Here is a 22,316-nt window from a genome sequence, read left to right as displayed (position 1 = left end):
AAATTATCTCATTTGGGATGTCGCTGTATAGTGAAAACAGGCTATTAACGTATTGACGCTATATATCTTTATCTACTTATTAAACAGAGACAGAAATAGTCAAAACGTTAACGTTATGATCGTAATCGTATGCCCTAGTTCCAACCCAGTCTATTAAATTCACAGTTTCCGATTATCAATCAAAAGCACCTAGAACGAAAATCCAATAAACACGCCTACTTTTACCTTCGCAAAAACATCGCATCCTCATATTTCTATAAACATCCCTGTTCCATCAAATGTCATCCTTTTTGCGTTTGCGGTCATTTTGACATTTCAAAGGATTTTATAGAACACTACACATTTGTTGAAACAAAAGTTTGTTTAATTTAAAATTAAGAAATTAACTAAAGTAAATTAACAAAAATCGACAAAATGGGTGATAAAAATCAAGACCAAAGTATTATGGATAAATCCATGCGTTCAGTATTCGGTAAATATCTTCTAATTCCTTCTCAGTGGATTATAATATGCAAGTTGCATGTTTTCATTCTTTTTTTTTTGTACATAGTGGGCAACATTCCCTACGAAGCTACTGAAGAAAAGCTTAAAGAAATTTTCAGTGAAGTTGGTCCAGTGTTATCCTTAAAGTAAGTCTATTCAATCTAAATCGAAACCTTTCAATTTATTATTTACTTTTTGGTTAGACTTGTATTTGATCGGGAAAGCGGCAAACCAAAAGGTTATGGATTCTGCGAGTACAAAGACCAAGAGACTGCTCTCAGTGCCATGCGCAACTTGAATGGCTATGAAATTGGAGGTCGTACTCTTCGAGTTGATAATGCTTGTACGGAGAAATCTCGCATGGAAATGCAGCAACTGCTGCAGGGTCCTCAAGTGGAAAATCCTTACGGAGACCATTGCGATCCAGATGAGGCTCCTGAAATCATTACAAAAACTGTTGCCTCACTGCCGCCAGAGCAAATGTATGAATTGATGCGACAAATGAAACTATGCATTCAAAACAATCCCTCAGAAGCGCGCCAAATGTTGCTGATGAACCCACAACTGGCTTATGCACTGCTCCAGTGCATGGTCGTGATGCGCATTGTGGATCCTCAAAATGCCTTGGTGAGTATTTGGAAAGAGTTAAGCTGATTTCTATCAGGGTTCGTAAAATATCGTTCGCGAATTGAAAAATATCCATGCTTCTTATATTTTTCCGATCTTCTCACGATTGGAAAAAAGTAAATTCTCATATAGGTAAATACTTTTCTCGATATTTGAAAATTTCAGTTTTTTCTCGGAACGAATTAAATTATTTTTTTTTTTATCTTTTTATCATTCGTGAAAGATCGGAAAAATATGATTTCTTTCGGATTTCGTTCACTTGCGAAAAGAAATTGAAAAGATCCGAAAAGATCGGACAAAATTATACTTTGGATGTGTTTTAAAGTGTTTGGTTGGTAGGTGGATTTATTTCAATTGTTTTTTGTTTTTATTGGAATGATAACTCCAGTTGGAAAAATATGTTTTTATGAACAAGAAACAAAAATACATTTACAAGTTACTGGAAACATAAAAAAACATTTAAAAAATACATGGTCTCAGATTTGATAATGCAGATTCAGGTGAGAAACCGTCCGAAAGCAGGATTCGTAAAGAAAAAAAACTTGTGGCACTCGAGGACTGCCGCGGTAAAGCTATTGCATTTTTTATCAACTTATGCAATTATAATCTGTTTCCCTACACTACACAAAAACAATAATTATTAGGGTGGGTCAAAAAAATCGAAATTTTTTTTTTTGATTTGGTACTCCTAAAAATCGATTGCTAGACCTCTCTAGAATATACACACCAAATATAAGCTCTTTATATTAATGGGAAGGTCCTCCGCTTTGCAATTTTCCATTTTTACATCAAGCTTCTACTAAAAATAAATAATTTTTTTATTAATAGACTTTTTAGCATATTTCTTTTCATATTCTTGTAGGAAATTGAACGCTCTACAAAAAAGGCCTTAAACACTTTTTTCGTTTATCTAACCGTTGAATAGATATTTGAGGTCCAAAAATCGAGAAAATCTTTAAAAATTCGTTTTTTGTTCTTAATTTTGTAACAAATTGAAAAATTATAATGATCAAACGCGCAAGACATATTCTTGCTGGAAATTGATTGCTCCACAAAAAAGGTCTTATTAACTTTTTTCATTCTAGAGGGGTCTAGCAATCGATTTTTCGGAGTACCAATTAAAAAAAAAAAAGAATTATGATTTTTTTGACCCACCCTAATAATTATGTTATGTATCTACCTATCAATTCATATACCTACAACGACAAGGTCGCATTTGAAAACATGCATACACACAATCTCATGTCATAAACCTCTTCAGATCAAAAAATAAGAAAACACAAGAATACTTTTTCTCTCCCGATTTAATATCGCAATCGCAATCGCAATGCAACGCTTTACTCGTTCACAAATCACAAAAGGTTGAACAAGAAACAGAAGAATGGGAAGAGAAAACAAAAGAAAAGAAAATACAGATACATAATTTGTTTTGCTCCTGATTTTTTCTGCAGACACACCATTTATGGTCTTCTTCCTTACTCCTCTCTTTGTTGTCCAAACCAAAACCATTCACACATCCATGCAAGCTTCGTACAATCGTACCATATGCTTATACACACGTTTAGCGAATTAAGTGTGTGGTGTAATAATTTTTCGTTACGAAATTTCTTGGTTCGCTCCCCATGCCAGGCCTGCGTTAAAATCTATACAATAGCTTAAAAACAAAACTATCCATTTGCATTGACGTGGAATATAAAATTTTTTAAAATAATTTATATTTAATAAAATTAAATAATACTTTGGAAACTATTTTCTTAGAATTATTGATGAACAATTTTGTTCACTATTTACCATACTAGGCCGATCCTTATTTGCTTTTTCTTTTTTTTTTGAAAATTAATGAAGACATCCGCTCAATCGTCTCCAAATAAATTGAAAAAAATACTCTAATTTTTTCAGATTTTATATTTACCCCTTACTCGCCCTGCAAACAGGTGAAATTCTTGTACTTGGACTTTGTGTTCAAATTTTTGGATTATTTTCAAAAATCAAGCCGTAAAGGAGATTACTTTACGGCTTGATCGATTTTGTTCTTATTTTCCACAATTATACTTACAATAATTTTTAGTAATATTGCATTCCAAGATATTCTTGAACGACAAAAAAATCGAAAAGAAAATCGATTTTTTTCGTACCTATAACTTGTATTAAACAAAATATGGAAATAATTAAAAAATCAGACACAAAGACCAAGTACAAGAATTTCATCTTGTTACAGGGCAAGCAAGGGGTATAGATAAAAATCTGAAAAAATTAGAGGATTTTGTTTTATTTATTTGGAGACGATTCTTAGTCTTCATGAACTTTGTGTTAAGGACCACCCTAATACACACATTTATCAGTTCAGTGTCGAAAGAACGCAAAGTGAACAAAAAACCAAACCCTTTTATATTTGATTTCACCGAAAGCAATCTTTCGGGATTTTCTGTCCCATGTACGAGTAAATGCAAATAGTTTTCCTAGAACTGGTTTTTACTGCTACGCCGCACATAGGAGTATTGTCATCAAAAACCTGGCCATAATTATTTTTCGTGGTTTTTGTTATTATTTCTGTTTAAAATGAGTATTCCTACAAGAAAATACAATATTAACCTAGTTTTTGTTATTTTTATTTTTTTACCAAAAACTAAAAAAATTGATTAATGGCCTGTACTCCGCCTGTCGACATTATTTTTCTCAAATTTTTTTCCTCATCCCTAATACGCAATTCTCAGTTTCTTTTCTCTCTTCCCCAACCTTAATTAAGATCACCGAAAATAAAATACACTAATAACATCAGTAAATTTAATTAAAAAATAAAAAAACGTTGCATAAAGTAAGGAGTATTTTCTATAAGAAAGTGAAAAACTAATTGACCCCCGATGCTCTAAAGAGCACCTAAGAGCACCCAATTTTTGTTGCATTGTGTAAAAGAATATATAAACTAACTCATAAGTTTCAATTCACCGCAGAATAACGGGGTATACCAAAACAAAATCATTAAAGTTCAAATAATAACTTACGAAAAATATCAAGTTTTTAGATACTACTTCTAAGCCCGAATTAAAATAGAAAAAACCATCTAACATTTTCAAAACTTTATTAATATCATCAATAAATAACTGAAGAAGAATTCTCCATTTAAATTTTTTTAGATTTCTATCACAACACTTCGATATCGCATATAGAATAACACTTTCCAAAATACTTCGCATTCAAATAAAAATGAGGTAGATGTAACAGTTAACTTTGAACTCATACTTTTACAAGACACGATCGAAAAACAAAAAAATGAGTGCAGCATATTGACACATGTTTATTTTGCACCCACTTTGCCAAACTTTTTGGTGTCAATTTTGATTTTCAGAAAATCGACTTATGACCAGGTTTTTACTGCAAATACTCCTATGTGCGCCGCTGCAACTGTGGGCTGAGTTTGCAGAGAATCAAGGATATATCATTATATCGATCGTATCGGTATCGGTAAAGCTCTAAACCTTTTTATAACTTTTCAAGCCGAACAAAATAATTCGGGGTTTTCCGTCAAAATATAAACTATGATATATATATATCTGATTTGTTACATATAAGTAAATACGGTTCTATAGACCTTTCTGGACGCACGGTACAATTTTGTGCCATCAAAAAGTAAAAAAAAAAACTCTAGAACCTCTAAATGTGTTTCTGTAATTTAATACTTCTCAAAATTTCATTAACCAATTTCAATTAAAAACATTTCTGTAATTTTATCACCGGAATTTCAAGAATCAATAAATGTTTTATTAGTTAAACTGAACGCCGATTTTATTAAAAACTTGAAATATAAAAAATTCCTGCCTTCCTAATCAAAATGTATTCACGTTTTTATAATATGTATTTAAAAACATTTCTATTTTTAATACAAATCATATACTACGACTATACATACCTAAAAATTGAAAATTCATTTTAATCTACGATCGGTTCGTGAATGTTTCTTTTATTGATCTTTTACGATAAATTCGTGAACGAATTTAATTTTTCAATTCCCAAAATATTTAATTCGTTCTCGAACACAAATTTTATTTTCAAAGATCCGAAAAATAAAATTCGCGATCGAATTAAAAATTATATTCTCGGCTAAATTTTTCGATCGCGAACGAATTAATTCTATCGTTCTCCGAAACCTGGGGTCGAATTACGGCATACGTTCGTTAACGTATGGTTACTATGTGTCCCTATCTTTTTCTACTAAATAAATAGAGACACAAATAGTAAAAACGTTAACGAATGATCGTAATCGTATGCTGTAATTCGACCTCTGATTTCTATTGACAAACTTTTTTTATATATACATATGATCAAATAAATAAACAAAACATTATTCTTATAGGCGATGCTGTTCAAGGCTAATCAAATGCCGCCAGTTCTGGGCACCAACTCTTTGACAGGACAACCTCAGCAGATACCTCTCATGTCTCAATCACCCCTCATTTCACAGCAACAACAACAGAATACGCAGCAGCAATCTTCGGCTGCATTAATGGCTAATTTTGTCATGCAGAACCAAGATGTCGACTTGCGAGCAGTTGACCCTCGAGTTCTTGGCGATCCTCGCGCCTTAGCCGATCCACGTGCAATTCAAGATACTCGCAACATCGATCCCAGAATGGGTCGCAATATGGATCAAGATATGCGTGCTCTACCCAACCCAGTGCCGCCACCTTCAATTGTTACGAATCAGCAAATAGATCCGCGGGCGCAGAGAATGCCCCAACCAGTGGCAGCGCCCGTACCGTTCCCAACAGATCCACGCCAGAGGTCTGGCGATCCACGATTACGTCCGGGTAATCCCGTTCCGACAGTACCCCAACCAGTGGCAGCACCGCAAACTGCCCAACAAAATTTACAAAGCCGTCTCACTTCAAATGGAATTCCTAGCGATGCCTCCGATCAGGAGAAGGCTGCTCTTATTATGCAAGTTTTGCAATTGTCTGACGAACAGATTGCAATGCTTCCGCCAGAACAACGTGCCAGTATTTTGGTATTAAAGGAACAAATAGCAAAGAGTACACAACGTTAATTCCAAAATTAATAAAATAAAAACAAAAAACCATTTTCACTTTAATTTGTTATTTTTCTTTTGTTCTGGAGTTTCAGCAAAGTGATTTTTATTTCAAATTGCTTGTTGCATTCAAACAAGAAATGTAAGACCTTTGCAATGGTAATATGTGAAGCCACTGTATTTCAATACAATCCCCGGTATCCGCGCAGACCACCCAAAGTAAGTTCTGAATTTTTCTGAAATGGGTGTGAATGGTAAGACTTCATAAAAAGTTAGGTCAAATTTGGTTCTGACTAATTACACTAGTTTACAAAAAATAAAAATTTTTGGACACCAAGTGCCGTTATACTTTTCGTATAGATTTGAGCCCAGAAAACTCGAAAATCTTATCTAAAAAAATATTTATGGATAGGTTTTCGAGATATGATTTTTCAAAGTTTTTTGAGCTTTCAGGCGCCGGCTTTTCTGTTCAGATTAGTCGTTTATTACTCAAGATATAGCCCGAATACTAAGTAGGCTAGAAAAAACAACGACAAAAAACTTTGAAAAATCATAGCTCGCAAACCTATCCATCGTAATTTTTTTAAAAGTGATTTTGGAGTCCCTGAGGTCAAAGTACGTAAGAAAAAAATAGTGGGATTAAGTGTCCATTTTGGTTGGAAACCAGTGTGGCTAACGTTGAACTCGGGGAATGTTCCCAGATCAAGTCAATTTCTCATGACGAGAACTTTAAATTCAAAAATGACTTGAAGTTATTGCTTTCGCGTCAAACAAAAAATCTTAAAAAAATGTAAATGAATGTACTCAGGCTTAACTAACTGTGCAACTTATATTGGATTTTGCGATGCATTCAAAGTCATATCTGCTGTTAAAAGGACACTTATTGGGAGCTATTGTGAATAAAAATTTCCCTGGGAGTCTTTCCCAAATTTTAAACAAGGGAACGAAAATGATCATGAAAAGTTTCCCTCGAAATTTATTGGTATCGGCAATAAATTTACCAAGGAAATTTTCTGTCATTTTTGTTTTCAAGCTTCCAAGAAGAAAGTTGCAAACCTTTTTGATTATTTTAAATTGAAGATTATTCTGTTTTAAATGGTTTATAAAGTTTAGTGTCATTGAATTACGTTATTTTTACATCTTTGATAAACCTAATTTTCAATTGCACTAGTGCACGTTGTAAATGCAATACGGTATGATTAAGTTGGTTGTATCGGTACGGACGATGATTTTACGTTATAGCTTCATGAGAAAACAAAAAAATGAAGGCAAAAACAAAATATAAAAAAAAGTATTGGGATGTCTAGGGATTCGAACCCAAGACCTCTAATGCAAACGTTTAACGTCCTGAACTGCTGGTTATATAAGTGCCACTTGGCGTCCATGACTTGGCTGAGGAACGTTAGAAATCTTTGCTTCCAGACAGTGTTGGAGGTCGGTCATCGCAAGAAAAACAAGTTGGCAATGAGTTGTCGTAATTTGAAAATAAAGAGATTCGCATGGATGACAATAATGAAGACATACAGATATGTTACACATTGCATTTTTAAACGAAATTAAACTGAAATGAATGCAAATTCGAATTTAATTCCGATATCGATTGAATTTCACTTGTGGCTAGAACCTACATAGCTGATAATCTCAATAATGTTTTCATAGCGAATGGTTCATCCAAAAGTGGAACTCTGGAATGTCTCTTGCGTTTTGACCGGTTCTCAACCTTCTATTCTAATATATTCATCACTTTGGACTTCTTGTTATAATTTCTTATCATTTCGTTATATTTATTTGCATTTTTAGACTGCATGAAACCTAAGAAATTATCTTCGAAAATTTTGATGCAAAATATCATATAGCTATTCCCAGAAACACAAATAATGTGTATTTGCCATGTTTTTGCTATGATTGCATTATCTGGATAAGAAAAAAAAGGGGAAAATTTCACGAGTGTAAAGAAAAAATTTGTATTTCTAATTTATTTATGTACCATTAATTTGTACTTTAGAATGAATTAATCTAGTTATATAATATATTAATCTATCTTTTCATTTTCTATTTTCTTATACCACTAATTTGTACTTTCAAACAAATTTATCTATTTATATATATTAATATATGTTTGTATATTAATCTATGTATAATTTATCTAGGTATGAATGTAAATTTTAAATCAGACAGGCGGCGGTTGAAGGCAGGATTTATTGCTTTCTGGCATTCCAAAGATATAACAACCTTTTTTCTTCTTTCTTATTCATCATCATAGTCATTAACACTAACACATCCATTTTTAATGAGATACTTTCCCAAATCATTGCCATTACAACGAATACTACATTTTTTTACATCCTTATTTTCCTCTCCATAAGCAACTATAACTGCACACATCTTATCGACAACAACACCATGAATAAGATCCAAAACATTGAAACCAAATGTTTCTCTACCATCTTTGGGACGAATTCCTTGAATAGTAAATCGAACAGCTTGAATTGGGATATTAGCAAAAGGAGTCATCCGGTATAAATCCACCACCTCACAACTTTCTATATTCCCATAATCAACAAATCGTACCTCAAATTTGTTATTTGGCAAAGAACGCTGAATTACAGCACGATACCAACAACGATCTAAATAATATCGTGCCAAACATGCTTCACCAGGAGCCCAATTGTCATCAATTGACCTATCCAAATCCGAATTAACTTGCTCATTATTTTTTTTACAAATCCAATTGAGGAGGCTGTGCTTATCAGCATCATGTAAGTATATACTGGCATCATAGTCAACATAAGTTGGGAAGGCTGTAAAAACTGTCTTCTCTATTGGCTCAGCAGGAAGCCATTCAGGTACAATCTCTGTACTATTCTCAAGTAAATCACTGTTTTCACTATTTGAAATATTTAATTTTTCAAATAATTCAAGGTCTTCCAAGTCTTCCGAATCAATTGGTAAAGATTTCAGAGTCTTTTTAAAATTCTCATACCAGCTTGTAAGTGTTTGTTGTTTGTCATCTTGTATTAGTTTAGCCCAATAGGGCAGACTAGGACTGATAATAGCCGAATTTGGACCTGTGGATAAGGCATGTTTGCATTTAACCAGCAATCCTCCTAAATTGATGTCCAGATACCTCTTTTCAACATTCAAAACGACTTGGTATCGAAATTGATTGCTTGATGTGATGGTAATTTGTAAATGTAGACTTGATGTCATTCGAATAAATTCGGTAATGGTCGTATCTGTCCACTTATAGTTGTTTTCTTTCAATGGTTTGATGTCAGCTAAAGAACATTCAAAGGCAAATTCTCGCCAAGCTATAAATCGGTCCTTCAGGGTGTGTAATTGATGCCAGCCCACTGTTATTGAGCGCCCATCATCTACTAGTCGTACACGGATGTCATCTTAAAATAAGAACAAAAAAGAAAGTTTTCAATTAACTGAATACGAATGTTAGAAATGGACAATTGGGTATAGTTGTGGAAGATTGTCCATTCTAAAGAAATGATAACAAGGCTTTGACAGCCAATTAAACTTACTTGGCCCGTTTCCATTTATCTCTTCGATACTACCTCGATACCATTTCTCTTCGATACACAGTGCGCAGCACATATGCAGTTTTGGAAAATATATGATATGAGTTTGTTTGCCTTTAGAATATTCAATATCCATTTCATATTCTAATTTAGTAAGTTCATCTAAATCAGTGAACTAAAAGAGAAATTTTCATTTTTAGAAAGAATACTAATTTTTTTGTTTAAACTATAAATTACCTTTATAACAAAAAAACGTTGAGGATTCTCAATATGGACTATATTAACACGAAATGTATCACCAGGATGAAGAATTTGCTTTAGAATACTTTGTTTCATTTTAGATAATTATTTTAGCTTGTATTTTTGTAAATAAAAATATAGTTTCCTTTGATTTCAAAAGCCTACTTTTAATTTATTTATTAATTCCAAAAAAAAAAATAAGTTCACAAGCTGTGAAATGGAAAAAAAAAATAGATTTCATTTCAGTTTTTCACAGATAATTTTAATTTATTTCTCTAAATTTTTCTCTTCGATTTTCCAACTCATTCTGAGATAGTAGCTGTCAAAGTTACTTCCAAAGAGTCCCTAAAGTATACTGAATTAAATGTGAACAGGTTAACAACACTCAACTCCAGTGGACATAGGTTTTTTTTCCACACAATTCAATGTTAGGTAGAGGTATACATATGTACACTTTCATCCCCTTAATCATTTTTGATTTTCCGGTTTGACGGTGATAGAAGAAAATTATGTATAATTTTTAGATTCAGGGTGTTTTCTGGTTTTTCTCTATCATATTATTTCGATGTTTAGCTATGAGATACCTCCTACATGAGTGTGCATGTGGCATTTAGTGTTAAAAGTCATTTTCTTATTTTTTGATAATTTTCATGTGCATCTAGTATGGATGTATGTGTTCGTAATAAGTAGGTATAGAGATACGAGATGTAAAAATGTGTTTATCAATTATTAGGGACTATCATTTTTGTACTTTGTAGGTATCTCCTCTTACTCAAAAAAAAATTATCTTCTATTATGAGATTTGCATTATCGTTTTTTTCTTTTAAAAATGCTACAAAACTGTTATAGAAATATTAAAAAATTTTGGTTTTACTTTTTAACCACAAATATCTCTCCTATATTCTATTTACTAAAACTAGATTTTGTACAAAATTGATTTGTTGTTTTGATAAAAGTTTTTATTTTACGAAATTGTGTAAACTTTTTTTGTCCGATTTTGATGATATTTAAGTATTTTAAAATACTAAGTGCTAAACCATCAAAAGTTGAATGATTTATTTTTTAAATTTTGAATTAATAGTTTTTAGTAGGGTTTAACTTAAGCAAATTGCTTCGGAACGAACCCGCACGGAGAGTTCCGATTTTGATGATCTTTTTCTTACAAACGTCGCGATGTCGTCGGTGATTAAAAAACCATTTTGGTTTAAAAATTGCCGCTGCTGCCGATTTATTTTTTAAAGTTAAATTTAAGATAATGATCAAAAACAATTTTTTTTTCAAAATTTTGTTTAAATTTCATAAACTTAGTTATTTCAAAAAATTGCCTAGATTATTTAATGAAAACAAAAATGTATCGGATGGATTGAGAGACAGTTTTCCATCGTTTATAGCGGTAGAACCAATTTTTTTTCCAAAAATATATTTCAAATATAAAACACCATAAGCCAATAATTTAAGATAGGGGAAAGGTGCGGACAGTGAGACAGTGCAAACAGTGAGACAATCCATTTTTCTCTTTTCTGAAAATAAGCACAGTAACGCTAGTTTGGGTCAAAACGTTTATTTCCCCGTTTGCGTCTTTAAATTTTGTCCCGACTTAATTAAAGCTGTCCATTTCCCTACATCGTAAAATATCACACAAAATCAGGTGAAAGTAGTTTTTGGAGTGTTATAAAAAGAGTGTATAATACAAAAAAATCTGGTTAGTGGAGAGAACTTTTTTTTACATATCGACGGTTAAACTGCAAAACCTCGTAAGTCGTTTTTGACTCTTTAGAAATCGAAAAAAAAACCTCTTAAAACAATTAAAAAAATGAAGGAAATAAAAAAATTGTTTATTTAATAACTCAAATCAACTATTTTTTAGTTCTTTAATTTTTTTAAAAATTGTTTAAGAGGTTTTTTTCGATTTCTAAACAAATAGCCAAAAACGACTTACGAGGTTTTGCAGTTTAACCGTCGATATGTATTATATTTATATGTTCTTTCATAAAAAATATCATGTAATTAGAATTCCTTCTCGTTTTTTATAATTTTATATTTTTCCGAAAAATGACAAAAAGTAAACAGTGAGACATTATGTAAAAGCAAACAGTGAGATATAAGATTTTTAAAAAGCAAACAGTGAGACATATAGTTTTAAAAAAAATCTATTATTTTAATTATTTTTTTTATTATTTTTTTTTGGGCTTTTTGTTATTTTTATTTAAAAAAATGGATTAAAGTAACATAAATTAATTATTTATATACTTGTCAATTACCTAATTATTTGACGTTTTCGTAAATTTTTTGTTTCACCTAAGAATGTCTCACTGATCGCACCCCTTGCAAACAGTGAGACGTTTTGACTTTTTCTACATTTAAGTCCAATGTGATGCTCTCATTCATTCTTTAACTACAAGTTTTTTTGCAACATTAAGATAAAATGTGTCTTAAACTGTCTTCAAAGTTTTGTTAAGCTATCTTGAAAACATTCTAAGATATATAAATTTAAAAAAAGGGTGTCTCACTGTCCGCACCTCTCCCCTATACATTTTTAAAAACCCATACATTTTTTCCTTTATTTCAGTTAAGTAAATTGAATGAAGTGTTTTCGAAAAACTGGTCCTCAAGAAAGAGAAGTGAAATGCGAAAAGATTGGAAGGTCTAGTGTGTCAAAGATTTAAAGTAAATCAAATATTTTGGTACAAAAACTCTGTTTTTATCAAAAGAATTTAAAAATGTAGCTTAAATCTTTGTATGCTGCTGAAGCGAAACGAAAATGTTTCTAGGTCCCAAAAGTCAAAAAACGCCTTTTAATGAGAGTGACAAAATTGAAAATTCTCCAAATATTCTAGCATAGATAAGAATTTGGATTGTCAAGCTGCGCACTGTGAAACGAAAAGCATACGTTTTTTTTTTTTCATTTCGCTTCAGCAGCATACTAGTCTTAATTGACTCCACTATTTGTGAAAAAAATATGTTTTGTGCAAACATTTGTTTTGCTTCTATAAATTCAATAATACTACTACAAATCGTTGCCAAAATTTAGCAATTTTGTGTTAAGTATACAGAAAAAATCACAAAATAAGAAGCTATTTTCTGGTCAAACTTTCACTAAAACACTTCTTAAACTGATGTGATGTTATTTGCATTTAAGCTTTAAGGTACCATCCCTAAAATATAATTTTATTTCTCTTGTGGGTTTTCGCGAGCCCGGAAATAAGAGAACATCTTCTTTCTTCCGTTTGGGTGGTGAATTCAGTTTTATGAAAAGTTGATGATAAAAACTCATAGGTAAAAAATGTATTTTTTTTTAAAACTAAGTTTATCAAAAAACTGATTTTAATTGAAGTTAAAAATCAGTTTTTTGATGTAGATACAATAAATTTCATTCATTATTTTATTGAGGATGTTCACATTGATTAAAATAACAACACTCTTGTGCAATCTGATAACAATAGTAAAACCGATTTTGCGTCGATTTGTCAGTAACTTAAAAACAAGATTCCAACAAATTTCACTGATCACTCCTATATTAAGACCTCGTGAATGCTTATTTAAGACTAATTTTCAATTATCACACTTTCTTATATCTAACTTATCGAATGTATTCAAATTTGATGTAGGATGATGTCATCCTTTGCAGTCTGGAGTCTGGAGCACAAGATCCCAGAGGTATCAATTTCATGCATAATTGCACTTGTTTGATTTTTATATTGATCTTGACTATTAGTCACTTATTGTTTATTTTTTTTTATTTTATTTTAATATGAAGTTAACAGTTCAAAAACCAATTACAAGCTTCAGTCAACATTATATTTTAAACAATATTAAATTAAAATAATATCTGTTTTAAGTTATAACTTAAATTCATGATCTTTTAGTCATATTGGGATTGTTTAAGTTAAGTTAACTCGATTTTTTTCATCAGGGGAGTATTTTGTATGTAATATGATACTTGATATTATACTTAAAAATGGAAAACAACACGAAAGCAACTAAATATTTGATGCTTTGGGAACCATTTTACTTTTACGAAAGTTTTCGAACGAAGAAAGATTTAAAAACGAGTTATCAGGACAAAACCAGGATATTTATATTTATTTATTGACGTCAGAGTTCGGTATTTTTCCAGGGTGATGTTTGAAACCTTTATAGACATCGTCATCCCGCTCACGCGCAAGAGCTTGGCAGGGATTCTAAAACTATAGACATGGCTCTATACACCTCGTTTTTCAGATTTCACTGCAAAAGTGGTATGATTCTTTTTCGGTTGTCATACACTTTTGTATGATAGCAAATCATACAACAAATCTGACAAACAGAAATCAAATAGCAATACTTTAAAATTCAAACAGCGTATATTTTGTATGAACTGATAAACAGGTACCTGTTCTTAATTATTATTTGTTTACAAAATGAAAATCGGTATTGTGTTTTCAAACTGGTGAAATTGATCAAAAACAGTTCACTTTGAATATCCACACTATAGCCAACTTTCACCACTTTCACTTTTATTACTTGTAATTAGCATATTGTTTTCATAAGGTCGTCTGAAATCAATTAGAAATTACTTTGAAAATATTCGTTTGCCACATAATGATCAAAGTTTCATTCTTTAAGAGTAAATCGTTTTTGAATTCAAGGCCGGAATTTAAACCAGAAGCAACCAATAAAATTTCAAACACTAACGTGTTTTTTTTTTAATTTGTCGAGTAAACCCGTTTTTGCTTGCTTAAATAAAATTAAAGACAAGAGTGTGATTAAAAGATTTGAGTTATTCCATCTTAAGTGGCTAGGTAATCCCTGATCGTAGATTTCTAAACACATTTCAAAATTATGTACTTAACAAAAAATAAAGTCTTTTCTTTCCCTTCATTAGTTTTATATCTGAATGTGCTCAAAACAATATTAAGTACATCAAAAAACATCAAAAATTAATTTTTTTATCTTTCTGTTGTATAGTTTATTTTAACATTTCTTCAATTATTTTAATCTTTAAATTTTTAAAAGTATCCATAGAAAATAAATGTTTGTTTTTTTATGATAAGTTACTCAAGTTAAATTTTCAAATTCAACTCGCTTTTCAAATTTTAAAGAAATTGTTCAAAAAGGAACAAGCTTTTTTTTACAAAAACCGTCATAATCTTTATAACTTATTTATAGATTTCTTTTACAAAAGTAAAACTGTTATACAGAAATTAAACTAAAACTTCAAAAGTTCCTAAGATTTAAATTTGCCAGAATACAAATTTTGCTTTTGAAAATAATAATACAAAAATCTTTGCTCGAAAACTTACCAATTGGTTTGTCAGGTACATTATGTTAAATGTAATTATGTGGAATATGGTTTAAAGACGCTGAATCTAACAAAAAAAAAAAAAAGAAACTTTAAAAGAAAAAATAATGAATTATTAAATAATAGAAAACTAAAATATTTATTCGATAGAAAAAGAAACAAAAAATTAAAAAAATAAACATAAATTCAAAGTCCATAGAGTACATTCATACATACATAATATGAATCCAAAAAAATATATAAAAAAATTAACATTAATCTTTACAAAAATATTTTTGTACGATGAGATCTTCATATAGCGGAGCGTCTTTTTCGGTCCTGGATTTAAACAAACAAATTTCGGGAATTTTTCCCCGCTCCATAACAATTTTGGCATACAATTTGCGGCCGGTTAAACATTTTTTAACCGCTTGCTTAACATCTTTCTCCCTTAATCTTGGATTAGGTTTGACACCATAGAGTTTCATTTCAAATGTGCGTTATTAAATGTGAATTATTAAATAATAGAAAACTAAAATATTTATTCGATAGAAAAAGAAACAAAAAATTAAAAAAATAAACATAAATTCAAAGTCCATAGAGTACATTCATACATACATAATATGAATCCAAAAAAATATATAAAAAAATTAACATTAATCTTTACAAAAATATTTTTGTACGATGAGATCTTCATATAGCGGAGCGTCTTTTTCGGTCCTGGATTTAAACAAACAAATTTCGGGAATTTTTCCCCGCTCCATAACAATTTTGGCATACAATTTGCGGCCGGTTAAACATTTTTTAACCGCTTGCTTAACATCTTTCTCCCTTAATCTTGGATTAGGTTTGACACCATAGAGTTTCATTTCAAATGTGCGTAATGGCCATGTTAACAAATCATGTGGGCATCTACGAACATATTCTTCCTTGACTTGCTCGCTGTTTAGGAAATCAACATAAAATACCTTGACCAAATGCAAGGAGGCGTTATGAGAACGAATTATAGCACGATACCAGTTTTTATCGTTCGAATAACGTGCCAAACAAGGTGTTTTCAATTCGAACGATTCAAATGTTGGTGCTTTTGAAGCCAATGATTTAATTCGTCTAGCTAGTTCCAATTGTCGATATTCCAATTCGGAAAGATGAGGAAATATATGAACAATTGTAGGTGATCGAACATAAGCAACCTCACAGTAGAAAGATTTTACACTCGTTGGCAGATGAGGAGGTTTGAATACTTCAATTCCACTAAAGTTGGACAATAGTGACGACGAATCACATGGATCGAAATCATCAAAATTCGATCCTGCTACAGAACGTGGAGCTGGTGGAGGAGCTCCATCAAGATTATCATCCCCATGCCAATAGTTTGATCTAAAACTGAACTCAAGTTCAAGGACATCGTCTTCTTCAACATTATCATCGTCCCCTGGTTCGGTTATTTCTGAGCCATCGTCATCAACCAAGGACTGATAGAGTCTTTCGTTTTGCATCTTTGCAAACATTCTATTGTACTCGTCTAGTTGGAACATTCCCTTAGTTTTGTTGGTCTTTTCATCTTCACCCTGAGCTGGTTCTGGACCAAGAGGATCGCAAATTTGATGTTTCATAAATTCTCTGAGCTCATCTTCGGAATTATTACTATCATCATGACTCGCAGACATTTCCAAGGGCTGCAATTTATTCGATTTCTTTAGCAAATTGGTTTTGGTTCCAAATCCACTGGCAAATCCATTTTGAATCAAATATGTTGCCAAATCAGTGCGATCAAATCGAATACTGCATTGTTTGACTTCTTTGTTTTGTTCCCCATTTGAAACTCGAATAGCACACATCTTATCCACAATAACCCCATGAATAAGATCCAAAGTTGTAGTGTTAAATACTGTTTGTCCCCCTCTGGGACGAATTCCTTCTATGGAAAACCGAACAGCTTGAATTGGAATATTAGGAAATGCAGTCATTCGGTATAAGTCAATTAATTCACAGGTTTCGACGTTGCCATAGTCAACAAATCGAACATCAAACTTCTTGTTTGGCAGGGCACGAAATATAACAGCACGATACAAACAACGATCTAAATGATATCGTGCCAAACACGGCTGACCAGGAGACCAATCATTCTCGTCCGTTGTCTTAGCTGGACCCAAATCAAGTTCTTCATTGATTTTCTTACGCATTCCATTAATTAGGCTGTGCTTTTCGGCATCATGCAAATACACAATTGCATCATAGTCAACATAAGTTGGATAGCCTGTGAATACAGTCTTTTCAATTGGCTCAGCTGGAAGCCATTCAGTCACAACTTCGGTGTTTCCAACTAAATCACAGATTTCATAGTTGGAAATATTTGATTTCTCCAATTCGGCATCGTCAAATTCCTCCGAATAAGCTGGCAACTCTTCTAGGGTCTTTTTGAAATTCTGATACCAGTCTTGGAGTGTTTGTTGGCCCTGTTTGATTTCTTCCTGTACAAACTGATCCAATTGTCGGGTGATGTCTATTTTTTCGGTCAAGTGAGCCAGACCAGCACTGACAAGCATTTTATTTATGTTGGTGTATTTGGGAGTGCAAGGACCCAGAGCATCATTGGTTTCAGTCAGCATGCCCCAGAGTACAACTGGAATGGAAGAGTTCTTGGTTGGTCCTTGAATAGTGCCTCCAATTGACTCAAAATGGCTAATGTTATGACGAAATTCATCGATAGCAGAATGTGACCAGGTTTTTACTCCTCCAGTTGGATGGACACATGCCAGGTGGCACAGAGTGGCCCCATTTGTGACTCTATCGAAAACAGGGTCGATTGGGGAAAGTTGTCGTTTTTGAACATCTCTAACAACTACACCATGATCTCTAAGGAACACAGAATAAGGAGTTTCAGGTTCATTTTCATCAATGTTCTTGATGATTCCACGGAACCATTGATCCGAAGCGCTTTCATTGATACTAGTCAATACCAGACAGTGCTGGTTTAATGTCCAATTACAGTCTTCCGATATAGTTTCATTTGCCAGACGATTCTCTTGTGCGATTTGAAGTTGTTCTTGGAATTTCAAAATTCCTGGAATATGATCTACCAAGTGAATATAAAAATCGCCGGGATTATTTATATGAATCACTTGAATGGGTGTTCTTTTTAGTGTTCTATTTGGTGGGAGATTTACAGGTGGAATTGGTTTAAATTGGTCATCAGTAATTAAAATTTGATCTACTGGAGAACCTCGAATGTTTTCCGTAATGGTCGAACCATCTCCTGTGGATAAGCAATGTTTGAATTTGACCATCATAGCACCAATGTTGATATCCAAGTGTTTTTTGACAATATTCAAAAGTACTTGGTAGCGAAATTGGTTGCTTGATGAGATGGTCATTTGAATGTTTGGATTGGATGTCATTCGAAGGAATTCGGCAACAGCAGTTTCTGTCCATTCGTAGTTGTTTTCTTGCAATGGTTGGACATCGGCTAGAGAACACTCAATTGATATTTCTCTCAAAGTTAGGAATTTTTCCTTTAAAATGTGTAACTGACGCCAATTTACTGTAACTGAGCGACCGTCATCAACTAGTCGTACCCGGATATCATCTAAAAATAAGAATAAAAAACAATGTTAAGAGGTACAATCCAAGTCTAGCAACACAGTTAAGAAGGATACAAAGATTTTGATAAAATGAGAACAAAAGAAGCGATAATTAAAAAAATAGGAAAATGGTTCTAGAAATAGAGTATTGAAGTTAAGTGAGTCCATAAGGGATTCCCCGAAAGGCAGAAAAAAAAAACGCTGGCCGGAGTAATCGACAGCTTCAAACAGTCCTATAGAGTGAATTAATGATAATTTGACCAATTATTTGAACTATTTATCCTTATGTTAAATCAGGCTTTTTTGGTCACTTCCTTTTATTTGCAAAGAAAAATTTTATTTCATTATTACAAACAACTTTTTTTAAAACTAACATGAAAATATTTTTGTTACAAACAAGTCCTGAAATAAAGGTAGACACAAAAATTCGCAATGAAAACAAGACATCTGAGTTAAGTCAGACATGGAACAATTCAAAACCGGGAGGCATCCCGACGTTTCCGGAAGGTCAACCGGGCGAATTCCACATTTGGATCCTAAGGTGAAACAGTAAGTGGTATCGTTGTGCTTCCATTCGAGACCAAGATAGTTCTCGACAGTGAAAAAGAAGCCAAACCAACCATAGAGAATATATGTATGCAGAGTACACAGCAAATTTTTAAAAGTGAATTGAATAAGCATTTTTATAGCTTGATAAGTCCTGACATCGATCACAAAAGTTATGCTTATGGTTTTCAAAAAATAAGCTCTCTAAGCGACCAGAATTTGGACTTTTCTGTATAATTTCTTGTTTCTTTATTTGAATTGAAAACTCGCCAAGAAAAGAGTCGATAAGATTGTTTGAACTAATATTTTAAGTTCTTATCGCACCATGAAGATGGAGGTTTTCAGAGTAAGGGGCAATAACAGACCATAAGGAGGCTATTCTGGTTCTGTGAAAGTGTATAAATGAATGAATGCAAATGTCTAAAGCTTTCATAGTAAAAAAAAAAAAATTGTTTTCAAGCCAACATTTCGAAATGAATATTATGAAACGTGAAAACAAAATATAATGTGTGAACCATATTCATTAAATTCAAAAAAATATGTAAATTTTTTTTTTTTTTTCACAAAACGAGAAAAACAAAATGAGTCAAAAAAGTGAGAGCAATGTTTGCGAGTGAATGTGAAAACAATTCATTTGATTCACTTATTCAAAGACCAGAATAGGCCCCCTGGGGGTCCTGGTTCTGTAGTAAGGTCAATGAAAAACCTTTTCACAATTGAAAATTAATTGTTATAAAATTATCATTTAAGTTTATCATAGAACCGCAATAGGAATACTTTTCTTATATTATTGTATGTATTTATTATATTTTGAAAAATCGCGTTTTTAAACTCCTCAAAAACCACACAAATCGTTAATTAGAGCTACGTACTTTTGGATCCGATATCAGAATGCATGAAGTTACAAAACTGATTACTCTGATTTTACTGTGGGCTGTTAGACTAATAGAAACAGGAATAATAAGCAGCTATTTGGTTGAAAACACTATAAAAGTACATTTCTGAAAACCAGTTAATATATGTATAAAGGTCAGATTTTGTTTTAATAATTACAATTATACAATTTCACTTACTTGGACCATTTATCTCTTCGATGCATCCACGATACCATTTGTCTTCAACATAAAGTGCACAGCACATATGAAGTTGAGAATAATAAATTAAATGGTTTTGATTGCCATTCGAATATTCAATATCCATTTCAGATTCTAACTTATTTAGTTCGTCTAAATGAGCAAACTAAAATTATAAAAAAAGTTTATAAATTTCAGGAATAAATTTAATGAAACGTATTCAAATTATACCTTGATTGCAAAAAATCGTTGAGGATTCTCAATATGAGTAACATTAACACGAAATATTTCACCAGGAATATGCAATGGTCTCATAAGACTTTGTTTCATTTTAGAAAGTTGAGTCGGCTAGAGAGAAAAAATTGATTATAATTTTTATGATTTCTGATTTTAAAACCATACTCTTGTTCCATAAAATTTATGATTCTTTTGGGAAGATGATACAGATGTATCGATTCCAAGTCCGGTATATAAAAGTGCATCACGCAAAGAGATTGGTCCACCAGAATTTGAAACCATTATTTCAACGCTCCAAGGAGTTTTTGTTGTGTCTTGAATGCTCACTTGAACTGGTTTACTATGGAGAGATAAAACAATTTTAATACAAAAATGAACAATTATAAAAGATAAAATATAAAAACTTTTGAATAATCTCCTCCATCAATTCACGTGCTTCCTTAGGCCATTCCTCGCCTGCTGGGGCAATATCTACAAGTCTACAAGCAACAGATGCAGCTGGAATTGCTCTCAATTGCTCAGGAATTATACGAAGCAGTTGTTTGGGATGATCTTCAAAGACTCCATAATCCAATAGAAAAATTTTGTATTTTATATTTTCGATGTCTATGGTAGTTTTAGGTGTTTTCAATTCTTCTCGGACAATACCACGATGCCATAGCATTGTATTGGGCTGGCAGACAGCATACATTTCATTGATTTTAACCGATGCAACATGGCAGGTATGTCCATCGATATCAGCCAATCTTTTACGAATGTCTTTAATAGCATCTTCGTTTTGGATGTAAAATTTTACAGGATTTATAATGTGCGTGACACGACCATCACGTTTACTCTTGCCGACAGCAATAGTGGACGATGATGAAACTGATGCTTGACGTGGGGCTTCAATGGTGTAGTCAATGCATGATATATTTTGTTCTGGGCTTAGAATGGTATCTGAACTGATTTCAAAGGATTGAGCTTCGTCGCCATACATTGGAGAGATTCTAATGCGAATTTTTGGATCGTTTCCGACCACTTTGTATGAGTTGGTTATTTCTTTGCGAACGTCTTTGATCTTTTTAAATCTGAAAAATATACAAAAAATTAGTAAAAGTTGGTTAGGAATAATTTTGAGGGTTGAATAATCTCTTTTATACCGAGAGCCCACAGCAAATTTTGGGAGTGGAGGTATAACCAAAATGTGAGTATGCAGTTTTATAGCCTTATGCGTTTTAATAACAAGTCTGGCAGCTTTGATATGGTCTGGCGGCTTGATATGGTTTTCGCGAGGTTAAACACCGCGACTTTTCTAAAAAATGTTAGAAGGCTAAATCAGAACAAATTCGCATTCTGAATATAAAACTGATGCTCTGTCATTTCATTTTCTCGAAGCCTAAATTACTCAATCTCGGCGATGCGACAAATAGAACTCAAGATATAAGCTTTTGTAAGTAACCATGTCGGCTCTATTCTTGGAGAGTTTTTAATAAAAAAAAAAAAAAAACAAACTAAAATTTAAAAAGAAAAGTCTCCAAAACTAAGCCGCTAAAACAGCTTACATAAATCTTGAGTTCTATTGATCGCATCGTCAAGATTGATGTCTTCAGGCTTAGGAAAAATGAAAGAGCATCAGTTCCTTTAGAAATAAATTGAAACTTAGCCTAATTCTATGAATTGGAAAGAAAACTCATGTTTTTTAGCCCCTTGAAATCAATATAAGGACGCAAT

General features: G+C 32.3%; 3 protein-coding genes across 3 annotated transcripts in view; 1 reads left to right on the top strand and 2 right to left on the bottom strand.

The window, feature by feature from the left end:
• The first annotated feature begins 301 nt into the window (after nt 1-301).
• LOC129915944 (cleavage stimulation factor subunit 2 tau variant) lies at nt 302-6,196 on the top strand. The gene is made up of 4 exons (XM_055995671.1): nt 302-472; nt 551-629; nt 687-1,110; nt 5,462-6,196. Exons 1-4 carry the CDS (start codon nt 415-417, stop codon nt 6,149-6,151), a joined length of 1,251 nt encoding a protein of 416 aa, XP_055851646.1. The 5' UTR covers nt 302-414; the 3' UTR covers nt 6,152-6,196.
• A 2,169-nt stretch (nt 6,197-8,365) lies between these two features.
• LOC129916568 (tudor domain-containing protein 1-like) lies at nt 8,366-10,114 on the bottom strand. Its single transcript, XM_055996585.1, has 3 exons — nt 9,901-10,114; nt 9,667-9,838; nt 8,366-9,531 (listed from the first exon to the last, which is right to left on the bottom strand). Exons 1-3 carry the CDS (start codon nt 9,997-9,999, stop codon nt 8,381-8,383), a joined length of 1,422 nt encoding a protein of 473 aa, XP_055852560.1. The 5' UTR covers nt 10,000-10,114; the 3' UTR covers nt 8,366-8,380.
• Nucleotides 10,115-15,677: 5,563 nt separating this feature from the next.
• The window catches only part of LOC129916565 (uncharacterized), a 210,202-nt gene continuing 203,563 nt past the window's right edge, over nt 15,678-22,316 (bottom strand). The window contains exons 6-10 of the mRNA XM_055996579.1: nt 21,008-21,673; nt 20,769-20,943; nt 20,598-20,714; nt 20,367-20,532; nt 15,678-18,752 (exon numbers count right to left, since the gene is read on the bottom strand). Of these exons, the coding sequence (XP_055852554.1) occupies nt 15,820-18,752; nt 20,367-20,532; nt 20,598-20,714; nt 20,769-20,943; nt 21,008-21,673 (4,057 nt within the window). The 3' untranslated portion in view covers nt 15,678-15,819. The remainder of the gene's footprint in view (nt 18,753-20,366; nt 20,533-20,597; nt 20,715-20,768; nt 20,944-21,007; nt 21,674-22,316) is intronic.

The sequence above is a fragment of the Episyrphus balteatus genome, chromosome 3 (genome assembly GCF_945859705.1).
Source record: "Episyrphus balteatus chromosome 3, idEpiBalt1.1, whole genome shotgun sequence".
NCBI classification, from domain to species: Eukaryota; Metazoa; Arthropoda; class Insecta; order Diptera; family Syrphidae; genus Episyrphus; species Episyrphus balteatus.
This window is presented reverse-complemented; position numbering and strand designations above follow the sequence as displayed.